This window comes from Polyodon spathula, chromosome 1, assembly GCF_017654505.1.
Source record: "Polyodon spathula isolate WHYD16114869_AA chromosome 1, ASM1765450v1, whole genome shotgun sequence".
Taxonomy (NCBI): Eukaryota; Metazoa; Chordata; class Actinopteri; order Acipenseriformes; family Polyodontidae; genus Polyodon; species Polyodon spathula.
The window spans coordinates 20,212,997-20,225,880 of NC_054534.1; the positions used below are offsets into that span (position 1 = coordinate 20,212,997).

General features: G+C 39.2%; 1 protein-coding gene across 8 annotated transcripts in view; it reads left to right on the forward strand.

The window, feature by feature from the left end:
• Positions 1–12,884, forward strand: part of LOC121315319 (dmX-like protein 1) — a 71,548-nt gene that overhangs the window by 35,773 nt on the left and 22,891 nt on the right. For all 8 annotated transcript variants that reach the window (XM_041249363.1, XM_041249356.1, XM_041249370.1 and 5 more), the window contains 15 exons: positions 717–838; positions 1,044–1,133; positions 1,615–1,726; positions 2,290–2,406; positions 2,755–2,979; positions 3,122–4,825; positions 4,952–5,062; positions 5,297–5,466; positions 5,889–5,986; positions 6,791–6,956; positions 8,522–8,792; positions 9,188–10,284; positions 11,019–11,210; positions 11,435–11,511; positions 12,399–12,526. In XM_041249363.1, coding sequence (XP_041105297.1) covers positions 717–838; positions 1,044–1,133; positions 1,615–1,726; positions 2,290–2,406; positions 2,755–2,979; positions 3,122–4,825; positions 4,952–5,062; positions 5,297–5,466; positions 5,889–5,986; positions 6,791–6,956; positions 8,522–8,792; positions 9,188–10,284; positions 11,019–11,210; positions 11,435–11,511; positions 12,399–12,526 — 4,680 coding nt within the window. The remainder of the gene's footprint in view (positions 1–716; positions 839–1,043; positions 1,134–1,614; positions 1,727–2,289; positions 2,407–2,754; positions 2,980–3,121; positions 4,826–4,951; positions 5,063–5,296; positions 5,467–5,888; positions 5,987–6,790; positions 6,957–8,521; positions 8,793–9,187; positions 10,285–11,018; positions 11,211–11,434; positions 11,512–12,398; positions 12,527–12,884) is intronic.

A 12,884-nucleotide genomic window follows, 5' to 3' on the forward strand; every position in this document is an offset into this window, starting at 1 on the left:
TGTAAAATGCCATTAAACACATTTTGTCTTAGTGTTGGCTACTGTTTGGGTACTTATGAAAAGCTGGTAAAGCAGTTGTCGGAAGAAAAATAAAACAGTGTTTTATGGAAATGCCTGATACTGTGGCTGTCATTCGTTCCTAAACAGATTTGGATGTGAATGCATATAAATTAAATGTACTTTATTGTTCAGTAATTAATTTAGTTTGCCTGTTGCTAGATATTAAGTACAGTATGCATAGGCAAAACCTTACTGGTTTATGAGAAATGGAAAGATATTAATGTATTTGTTGCCTTGCTACCCAAGCTTGCTTCTTTGCAGTTACAGCAGAAACAAGTATGCCTGTGTCTGTATTATAACATGCATCCCCTGCCACTGCTGTCAAAATTAGTGGTTCTTTAGACATGTGAGAAACTGCAAGTGTGGCATGCAGATGGATGGATGTGTGGAAGACAGAGGCCCCCTATATCCATAGTCTGGTATTATAAAATCAAAAATCTCTGATAATGTTAAAACCACATTTCATGACAACTGGCTAAACAATTCTCCAGATATATGGAAACATGTATGAAATGTCATACGTGTATTACTGCCTCCGCTATATCCACTTTGCAGGGGGTGAAAATGGACATGCTGCATCTACTGTGGGGATCTTGGGGACTATGGACAAAGGAATACTGTTTTACTGTTAATTCAGTTTTGCTCTGTTTTTGTAGGGGCTTATGGTAACTCCCCATCTGCCTGCTTTGTTGCAAGTGATGGACGTTCACTGAGGTTATACCAGGCTGTCATTGAGGCCAAAACGCTGTTAAGTGAGCTCTCTAACCCAGACATTTCAGTAAGAAAAGCTTTGTTGCTGTTCTTTTAAACTATTTTTGTTTGTTTGAAGAACCGTTATTTATAATGTAAAATAATTTTGGTTTATTATGTTTTGTAAGTGTTCTTTGTCATATACTGTAGTCAGTAAATCTTAATTTGAAATATTCCCCACATAAAAAATGCAGTTGAATGCATTATTTATAATTCTTTTCTTTTCATTTTAGAAATATGTTAGTGAGGTTTTCAACATCGTAAGTCAACAATCAACTGCAAGGCCAGGATGCATAATAGAACTTGATGCTATCACCGCTCTTGTATGTACAAATATTGGTTAATATTCTTTTTCAATATTATGTTAAACTCTAATCGTGTGTGTGTGTGTGTGTGTGTGTGTGTATGTGTATGTGTGTATATATATATATATATATATATATATATATATATATATATATATATATATATATATATATATATATATATATTATTTACAATAAACAACTGGAATATGTTGAAATTAATTAGTCTTACTAGCAATCCAATTTCCAGTTGAAGACATTAGTGTTTATTATAATATAGTTTATTATAATCATCTAGATGGAAAATGTACTAGTAATATACTGTTAACCACCTCTCTTGTTTTAGGGTCTTGTAGTTCTGATAAGACTGCACTTTTTTTCTTTCATAATGTAACTGTCTGAAATGTACAGTACAGGATACATGCTCATCTGCTATTTTGATGTTCATATTATTCACAAAGGCGCTGACATAGTCTGTTTTATAATTTGCTTTTTTCAGCATGGGAGAGAAACGCAGCTCCTCCATGTCTTTGAAGAAGACTTTATCTTGGGTAAAAAGATGAAAGGAGATGGGATTCAAGAAACTGAGGAAATCGCATCGTCTGAAACAGGTATACATTTCACAAAAATATTGTCCAACTTGATAACAAAATAAAAAAACTGTTAAACCCCCCTTTTCACCACAATTATTGTTATGAAATGCTAAACACAAAATTAAACAAAATATACTGTTTAATGTTTCCTGAAGCTGTGCAGGGAGAGAGATGAGAAAATATGAAAAAACTTGCTTTTACTATAAGCAGAAGGGCTTACTTTAAGCAAGTACGGTTCACAGAATTTGAAACCTCATTTTGTTCAGTATTGTTCAACGTTTCAGTACCAAACTATTACATTTGATAAACAGTTTCTTCAGGCCCACCTGTTGTGCATTACATCTCATTGCTATGTCAAGTATGCAAAGGAATATAGTCTAAAGAAGCAGTTCATGTTTTCCATAGGAGCACGTAATTCAACAAACTCATAACAGGAATGACATGCAAAACTGAGTGCAATACATGATCTTCCAAAGTTAACAATACTATTAATTATTCATAATGTAATTGTCTTTTGCTTTTGCTGTATGGCATTACTGTTCCAGTTCTAATCATTTTTGCCTGCTTTGTGCTCGTCGCAGGTTCCCAGAAGGGATTCTCTCAGAAGTTCTACTTGGTTGTTATTGAGTACACTCAGAGTGGATGCTCTTTACTACACATGTGGCACCTGCACCTGAAGTCAGTCCAGATCACTGAAGGCAAGTTACATTTTCCATATTCTTTTAAAGGCCTTTTTAATGTGTATGTTCTAAACACAATAGGCCACATTCATCAAACTGCAATTTATGGAGTATTAACACATTGGCCACTGCTGTCCCGTAATTGAATTATTGACAAACAAAATACCACATGATGTTCTTCTGCTAAAGGGGAGGGGTTCTAGCATCGGCATCAGCATCATCATAACATATACTGTAGTCATAGGCCAATGTGGTAATAGCCAGAAGAACAGCCCACTTTGTGTAACGAAACCCCTAAGAGTTATTACTCTGCTGTATGTTTTAAACATGTAAGTAAGTGACAGGTCTTTTTTTTTTTCATTTCAGATGACCAGCATGACAAAACTGAGCCGCAATCTCTCCTGTCCCCACAAGATGGCCAGAATAGCTTTTCTCCCGAAAAGTCCTCTTCTCCCCTCTCTCAAAAGTACAAGGCCTGCAGGACTAACTTACATAGTGCCAGCAGGCTAACTCTCATCTCAGAAAGAGTTTACAGTCAACAAATGAAGCTGCCAGATAGAGTGGAAATTATTCGAGCTACACCTTCAGCAGGTTAGAATATGTTTGTATTGCACCAAAAAATAAATGTGCAGTGATTGGACAAATACATTGCAAACACTTGAAGCACACAGTATATGTCACAGTATATGTCTATTGTATTGGACAGCATTAAATGTCAACAATGTTTTTTCAGGGCACCTGAGTTCCTGTTCCATACATCCAACAGGCCTTGCTCCCTATCTTTTGGCCACTTCTTGTTCTGATGGAAAAGTTCGCTTCTGGAGGTGCAGAGTTGACCCTGAGTCCTTATTCTCCAAAGTAGAGGACAGTGGACGGTGCAGCTATACGTACATTTGGGAAGAGTGGCCACTGCTGATTGAGGATGGTTTTCTAAACAGTAGTACAGTAAGTGTGATGGGAAGACCAATTGAGGTCAGCTGTTGCAACACAAGCCGCATAGCAGTGGCTTACAAACAGACATCCTCTCAATACTGTGGGAAATACTTTACAATGCACGTGGGTATTTTTGAATGTGAATCTACTGGTGGGTCACAGTGGATCCTTGAACAGACACTTAACCTTGATGAACCAAGCACAATGTTGGACCCCAGAATAAGCATTGATCGTAATTTAACAGTTTATAACAAACAAGATGTGTATTTGTCAAGTGACATCCATGTAATGCCCAGTGCCAAGCATCTGATTTACTTAGACTGGGTTTCAAGAGAAGATGGGTCACACATTTTAACAGTGGGGATTGGCTCCAAACTCCTGTTGTATGGACAGCTCTCTGGAAAAATTCCAGAGAAAGGCAGTAAAGAAGGGCCTGCAGCTTCAGCTTTGCCTATGTGGGAGGGAGCAAAAGATCATTCTTACTCCAGATTTGTACTTCTTCGGTCTGTAGATCTTGTTGCCTCATTTGAGGGATCTCTTCCCTTGCCTGTTTCTCTGTCATGGGTGCGAGACGGTATCCTTGTGGTTGGTATGGACTGTGAAATGCACGTTTATTCTCAGTGGCAACCACCTGCCAAATCAGAGCTAACAACTGCAGAGACTGACTGTGGTAGCACCACGTCATTAATAACTTCAATAAGACAAGGTCATGCCAATGGAGTAAACCAAAAGCCTGCCAAGAAGACTCTGACAAGATCAATGACAAGCCTTGCTCAAAAGCTAAGTGGAATGAAGACCATGTACGATCTTCCTGTTGAGATGGAAGACAATGGCCTTTTTGAAGCAGCCCATGACCTGTTCCCCACATTACCACAGTACCACCCTGTTCAGCTGATGGAGCTGATGGACTTGGGCAAGGTTCGTAGGGCCAAGGCCATCCTCTCTCACTTGGTCAAGTGCATTGCAGGGGAAGTAGTGGCTCTAAAGGACAACAGCACAAATCATGAACGGCGCCTCCGGTCTCTGTCAATCAGTGCCAGCGGCAGTACAGCCAGGGACCCCAAAACATTTAGCAAAACAGAAAACTCGGATTACACAGAGATTGACTCTATTCCTCCCCTCCCACTTTATGCACTGCTAGCAGCAGATGAGGATACTTCTCATAAGGTAATAGATAAGTCCACAAACTCCATCATGAACAAGGAAAACCGTGAAGCCCAAGGTGATGATTATGATGAGCTGTTCCAGACTCCTAGTCTGGGCACTGATGACTTTGGACTCCTGGATACTGATGATGAAGAAGATACTAAACCAAAGGTCATTGACCTTTCCCAGTACAGCCCCACCTACTTTGGCCCAGAGCATGCTCAAGTTCTCTCCAGTCATCTCTTGCATTCTAGTCTACCTGGACTTACCCGAATGGAGCAGATGTCTTTAATGGCTTTGGCTGATACAATTGCAACCACCAGTACTGATGTTGGAGAAAGCAGACATAAAAGTACAGGTAAAGAATGTATATTATTATTATTATTATTATTATTATTATTATTATTATTATTATTATTATCAATGACAACAATTATATTGAAACAACATTTATTAATATATTTTTGTGTTTGTTGGTTTGAAGGTGGCGAGACTCTTGATGAATGTGGACTAAAGTTCATTTTAGCCATGCGGCTTCATACCTTTCTTCTAACATCTCTGCCCCCTGCCCATCGATCCCAGCTTCTTCACCAAGGTAATTTATACCAAGAAAAATTACATTTTTGAAACATGTCCTCACTTGGACATTATGTCCATACTATGGGGAAGTCAGGTTTGTTACATATGTATTTATTTCTTGATTCTAATCATAATCAATATGTTGTGGTTGTTAGATGTTGACATGCTGTGTATGTTGTATTGTGTAAAATGAATATGATGGTCTTTCACATTAAAGATTATTGTTTTTTGCTCAAATATTCTGCTCCAGGCTTATCTACTTGCCATTTTTCCTGGGCCTTTCATTCTGAGGCAGAGGAGGAGCTGCTCAACATGCTGCCTGCAATGCAGAAGGGAAACCCTACTTGGTCAGAGCTGAGAGCTATGGGAGTAGGCTGGTGGGTACGAAATACCAACACACTGCGAAGATGCATAGAAAAGGTATGCTGTGGGGGGTGGGGGGGGTACATTGTAATATTATTTCTGTAATAAAAACTTTATTCAAAATGTAACAAAGTTATATATCAAAGTCTTTTTTGCTTGACTGAGTCTGGCTTGCAACAAGGAGATGCAGCCTTCATATGTTAAAGAATAAATGTATGGTTTTTGTATAATACATTAATCGGTCATATGAGGAGGAAAAAGAACAAAACTGTGTGGTATTGTCCCAATAATCACTGCTATGCAAATTAAGTTGCTGAGTGCTGTAATGCATAGAGTAAAAACAAATCTATTTATAATGTTTGTCTTCTCAGCTTCTCTGTGTACCTGAATAATACATGCTATTTAATGGTAATATATATTACTCATAGCAAATGTGATCCCTCAGACACTTCATTTAGTCATTCTGTTTCTACCAACAGGTAGCAAAAGCAGCATTCCAGAGAAATAATGATCCCTTGGATGCAGCTATTTATTATCTCGCTATGAAGAAGAAAGCTGTGGTTTGGGGTCTTTACAGGTACGTTTCCAGACAGGCAGCAGATTACAATGTTCAAATACCAGTAATAGCTAAGCTGTTCATTTTCAAAGTAATTTTATTTATCCTTGCAGAACTTTTTTTTTTGTTTTTTTTTTTGTTTTTTTTTTTTAGGAGTCGTCTGTTTGTTTTTTGTTATTTTCTACCAAATTTAGTAGTGTCCAATTATTTTGTTTATCTCAGCTCACTGCTACCTCCCATCTCGGGAGGGGCGAAGATGAACACATGCTGTTCTCCTAAGCGTGTGCCATTAGCCACCAACTTTTTTGCCCTGGGCAGCTTACAGGCAAGCCCACAGGCGCCCGGCCAGACCACATGGGTCGCTGGTGCGCGGACGCTCTGGCCAACCTAACCCTTCTTCCCCGCCGGGTGGCGCTCGGCTAATTGTGCGCTGCCCCTGGGGGCTTCTGTCAACAGTCGGCAAAGGAATAGCCTGGACTCGAACCGGTGACGTCCAGACTATAAGGCACATCCTGCACTCTACACTAATGCTTTTACTGGATGCACCACTCGGGAGCCCTTATTCTTGTATAACTTTTAAAAGGATTAATTTGACTATACTATGGGAAACTACAGACTGGTTTCATAGACCCTGATTCAAACTAATCTTGATCAACCTTACCTAAGGTGTCATTGAGCTGTTTGTGAATCCTGCCAAGTAGTCAGCTATACATATTGTTTTTGGTGCAAAGGAATGCAGTACAGGAATGCAGGCAAAATGATTAACTTGAAAAGGTATACTATTGTTTTGCATTAATTTACACTATGTTTAACATTAACATTCAGGTCTCAGAGGGACTCAAAGATGACTCCATTTTTCAACAACAACTTCAGTGAAGACAGGTGGAGGAAGGCAGCACTAAAGAATGCCTTTGCACTGTTGGGAAAGCAGCGCTTTGAGCACTCTGCAGCTTTCTTCCTTCTGGCTGGTTCCTTAAACGATGCAGTTGAGGTAAATTAATAATCCATAATACAGATGGCAATATTGGTGTAGAAGTAAGGGCAGCGTTCAAAACCATTTTGTCTCGTTTTGTTAACTGAGGAATTTCACCTGTCATGGCCCTGGTTACACTAGGATAACTTGTAGTCGGTACATGTACAGTATAAGAAAATGTGCATATGAGAGAAGGCCATTTATCGTATCTATGCTTATTTGGTTCCAAGTAGTTGATTGATCTCAGGACTTTGTCAAGTTGTGTTTTAAATGGTCCATGTGTTTCTGCCTCAACAACATGACTAGGTAGTCTATTCCATACCCTCACCACTCTGTGTGAAGTGTCTCCTTCCTGCCTATTTCCATTTATGGTTTCTGGTTTCTGTACTACACCTAAAGTAATGGTTTTGGGTTAACTATGCCATCTCTTTTTAAGATTGTGAAGACTTCAGTCATATCCCCCCCCTGACTCTTCTTTGTTCCTGGCTAAATAGACTGTTCTTTCAGGCTTTTTTTATAGCTCAGTCCTTTACATTCTGAGATTAGTCTAGTCTGGTTGCTCTTCTTTGGATTCTCGCCAGGGCCACAATGCCCCTTTGGTGCTGTGGTCACCAGAATTGGACACAGGATTTCAAGTGCGGTCTCACCAGTGCATTGTAGTGGTAACAACAAGCAGGACTGCAAGTATTATTTAGCAAATAGGTTAACCCTTTGCAGTCAGTGCCTGTCAGGCACATCAGGTCCAATTTATTTTCACACATACTGCTTAAGTGATTTTATTCATAGTAAAAAATCTTTAAAAGGCACTGCATATCAACAGGACACTCAGTACTGCATCTCCAGCCCCGCCTCACCCCTTGTTCACTGTATTTATCTCTTCATAGTATTGCATACTGATAAATCATTTCCTGATCACTCGTTTTATCACCAAACTCCTCAATAATGCTAACCAAGTCATTATTTTATTATTATAACATCTCAAAAAGCTTGGCAGATGTCTGTGATATTGTTTGAGTGCCGGATGCGAAAGCAGCTATCTTGTTTGTTTGTGTCCTTGTTATGTCCGTGGTGAAGGGACTATGCATATTGCTCGGATCCATCTCCTTTTTTTTCGGCTTCTATCGGCCTCACTTGGCAATTGAAAGCTTTTCTGTGCTTTTTCCGGATAAAAAACTATTAGAGACCTGTGCTTGACGTCTTTTTGATGATGTCGGACCGGGTCCGACATTGGACCGGAAAGGAAAAAATGTAATGTCGGACCTGGACTGACATAGGATCGCAAAGGATTAATAGGTTTATTTACCAATATTTAGATTGTATGTTTTCCCTTCCTCTATCCCTAGATGAGATAACAAGACTTAACAGGGTTTCTCAGTTTGACAGTTAGCTTTTACTTCAGAAATAAAAAAATAATAATAATTTGGTGGTTCCTAGTCCTTTGCTTTAAACACTACATTTTGCAGGATTAAGAGGTTGCAATAAACATTGGCCCTATCTAAGCAGATGCCTAGAAGAAGCTAATAATGTTCACAACCTGCATCAACATTCAGTATGTGAACTTTTTCTTTTAATTTATTTTTCAGGTTTGCCTTGAGAAAATGAATGATATTCAGCTGGCTCTGGTGATATCAAGGTTGTATGAGTCTGAATTTGAGGTGTCGTCCACATACAAGAATATACTGCAGAAACGGATCTTGGGGTATGATTCTCATGAGAGAACATTCACCCTCTCCCAGATGCACCAGGACCCTTTTTTCCGCAGCATGGCTTACTGGATACTGGAGGATTATAGCAAGGCTCTTGATACTCTATTGGAGCAACCTGTAAGAGAGGAAGATGATGCAGGACACACTGGTAAACTAGACAACAAACATGGTTTTGCTTGATTTGATTTATTTATTTATTTATTAATTACCCCCCCCCCACTGGAGATAAATAAGATTTTCACACATTAAAAGTTTGGTTTGCCTCTTAAAGAATTGCTAATGCAGTTGTGATTGCTTAGGATATTCTTTTTCACAAGCTACTGTTAATATTAAAATTTGAGAACATATATTTGGCCCATATATTATGTGCATACATGTCAGTGGATGTATGTTACTAACATACTCGGCGTGTTTGTATTTATATCAGCAAAAGTTGGTAATACTCAATATTATGCCATGTTTCATGTTTTTAACCTTTGCAAAACAGTAGATGTGTTTAACCCACAATGGATAAATAAAACCCCTCATGTTTACTGGTTTTAGGTGTTGGTACCATGTCCTACTCTTGTAACCCCATGGTGTTCAACTTTTACAATTACTTACGGACCCATCCTCTTCTACTGCGCCGCCATTTTGCTTCTTCAGAAAAGCCTTCCACCAAGATGGGGCTAACTGTTGAAAACAGCTTTGCAGATACAATCAACTTGGTTGAGAGGAGGTTGTTCTTTACAGCCGCACATGCTCACTTTAAAGCTGGATGCCCTATGCTGGCACTAGAGGTCTTGTCTAAGATGCCAAAGGTGGTCAAGAAATCTAAGCCGCTGCTGAGTAAAGAAAGTTCCAGCCTCTCTGAGGGCACCAAAGACTCTTTGCTCTCACCAGAAACAAAACAGGAAAAAGACTCTGATTGTGATTGGTCTCAGACAGTGGTAAATGGTTTTGGATTGGTTTCTCATTGCTTGACAAACGGCCAGTCAGAATCTGTTCTCAGTTTGGATTGGAGCCAGTCTTCTTTGATTGTTCAGGATGAAGCTTTGGATTTAAATTGGGACAGTGATAAAGAACATGAGACTGATGATGAGGAATCTGGCTTGTCCATGAAAGACATAAAAACTAAAAATAACAACATAATCATCAAAGGGGAACCGGACAATAGTTCTGCCTACACAGATTCTCGCACAGCTGGTGAGGTTGACGTTATAACCCCCTCAGAAGACACGATAGCTGCCCAGTTGAAATTCAGTGCATGTCTTAAGATCCTAACTACAGAACTCCGAACGTTATCAACTGGCTATGAGGTTGATGGTGGTAAGCTTAGGTACCAACTATACCACTGGTTAGAGAGGGAGGTTGTGGCCTTGCAAAAGGCTTGTGATTACAACCCTGATTTGGAGGATCTTGAAGAAGGGATAGCTGGAAATGCTGATGAAACTGTCACAGGACAGTCAGCAGAGGATCTTGTTCACCAACAGAGATCCATACAGCAAAAGGATTATCTTCAAAAAAGGAGACTGTGGCTTCTTAAGAACCAGCCTCTCTTTAGGATGTTTCTCAGCTACTGCAGTCTCCATGGGTCTCACGGCGGAGGGCTTGGATCAGTCAGAATGGAATTAATTCTGCTTTTACAAGAGTCCCAGCAGGTACTGTACCGTGCACTCTGTTTTAATAGTTTATTAACATGAAGGAGGATGCATTTCACACTAGGTGTCTGCAGCACTGCTAATTGAATTGTGATAGCACTTCGTATAGACAATCTCATTCTCTGTAGCTCATGTACATGATTTTTGGCTTTTGATAATGGATGGGCCTTTATGCAATACGCACTGTATAGTTGTGTAACCCTTTAATGATAGTTCAGCTTTGTATAGGGTTAAGTATGATACAAGCTAATATCCACTCCTCGAGAGGTCAGAGCAGGCTGGGGGAGTGGGCTGACCATGGTCTACTGCAGTTGTGCACAACTCAGGCCATGGAGGATTGGTGTTCAATTAAGCTTCTAATAAGGTCCAACAAAGTACTTTAGGGTGCAGTTGGAATAAAAACCTGCAGGGACACCAGCCCTCCAGGACCGAGTTGTACACGACTGGTCTACCTGTATATGTTGCTGTCCCTGAATACAAACCACTAAAATACAGTATTGTAGTTTTAAGTTATTTTTTTGTATTCTTAATATAGTAAATACACATGATTAAATATTAACATGTCAACAGTAGGTGGAGGATGTACTGTACTTTTATTTTTTCATGTAAAAAATGTGACACATGCACAAATGACTCTTGGCCAGTGTCAGCTTGTTTCTGCTAAGGTGCTATTTTGCAGTGGAGTGCTGTGGCTATTGTGTCAGCAGTAACAACAATTTTCCATCTTTTTCTAGGAAAGCTCAACACAAACTGCCCTTAGCCCTGTACCACACCAGACATCTATACCTCTACTATTAGCATGTACTGCCAGTGCAAAAACAGTTGTTGCCAATCCTGTAGTATACCTGACCAACCTCGCTCATGACATACTACATACGATAATAGACCTGGACTCCCCACCACATCCAGACAGTAAAAATAACAAGGTGAGTGCTATGTAGTTCATTCCTTGTTAACACTGTATATAACCCAGACCTCTTATCTGAAAAGGGAGGATGAATTCAGATGAAGAGATGGTTGCCATGGAGGTCATTTCAGATAATGTTTTATGTTAAACTGCAATTATGTATTCTAGTACATGTATTTCAGTTACAGAAAACAAAAAATCATTGGCCGCTTTCTAAATATTTCAAACCTGTATTTCTTTCAGGTCTATGTAATGCACACCTTAGCAGCATCACTTTCTGCCTGTATCTACCAGTGTCTTTGTAATAGTCACAGCTACAGGTAATTGTTTCTCTGCACGCTTCATTTTTTCAGATTTGTTTACACTCTACATTTAGCCCTATTTCGGCCTGTTATTCACGGTTTTCATTTATGTATGTGTAACTACTGGATAGTTTGTGCTGCATGCAGGCAACTTACATCAAATGAAAGGCCATTATATGTGGTAGAGATGAAAATATATGAACAAAAAATACGCTTTTCCAAAAAACAAAAAATCATGTTTGGTCACTGCTATATATGTATTGCAATCGTAGATAATAAAAAAAAAAATACTGCACCATTGAACTTCAGTATGAAATGAGGCAAATTGGGTGAAAATCTACTGTTTTATTAGCACTTTTTTTTTTAACAAAACAGTATATGGAACACTGAAGAGAACTATTTACAATTTTACATGCTCAGGCCATGTCCCATTACTTTCTGTACCACTCTGTAAAGCAGTTCCTGTCTGGCACAAGACACAATGGATAAAGCTCTTGCTCTGCGTCTCTCTCTGGTCTGCAGTTTCTCTAATGCTCTCTCGCTGAACTACATATGTGGTTATTGCTGGGCAGAATCATATGCAGGGTAGATACAGGTAACACCATTTGAGGCCAAACATTTTCACAAAAATAATGGTGCTTCTGTTCTTGGTACAATAGTGACAACTAAATGAAACCCATAAGAAAACAAAGTGCTTTCAGTCTGTATTCATTATTATGTCTGTTTTGAAAAAGAAAAAAAAAGAAAATGACGTGTATTCCTGCATTTCTTTGCTTATACGATTGACCTGGGATTGATGAGGGATATTTGAATGACTAATGAGTAATTTAGAAATTCTGCCTGGACTGGATTTCATGATAAACCCAGTTATCTGTTGTGGCTGACTATCTCTATTATTTATTCAGTGCCTCACATGCAAACCAGTTCACAGGAATCATCTACCAGAGCTTTCTGCTGACACATCAGCATCCTGTGAGAACAATGAGTTTGGATGAGACCGTAACACCCAATACATCCCCAGCCCAATGGCCAGGTAACAAATAAATACATGATTTAACAAAAGAACATGTCTATATACCTCCTAAATTCTATTCTTCAGTGTAACTTTGTAGATGTTGTACAGCTATGTTATTTAAACAGTGTACATCTGAGGACGTGTTACGCTATATTTTTCAGAACCCAACTACCCCATTACTCTTTAACATGTTAAATAGTGTGATAGTTGTGTGTCTTTAAGTTTCAATGGCTACATGGGGGGGGGGCTGGCTTGACCCCTTCACACCTTGACCCTGTCCTTTTTATTTTGACAAGGGTTTATAGCAAGTGCCATGCCAGTGGGTGTCATTTTATAATAATTAAGGTGGGGCTATGCTAATATTTCATATAACACA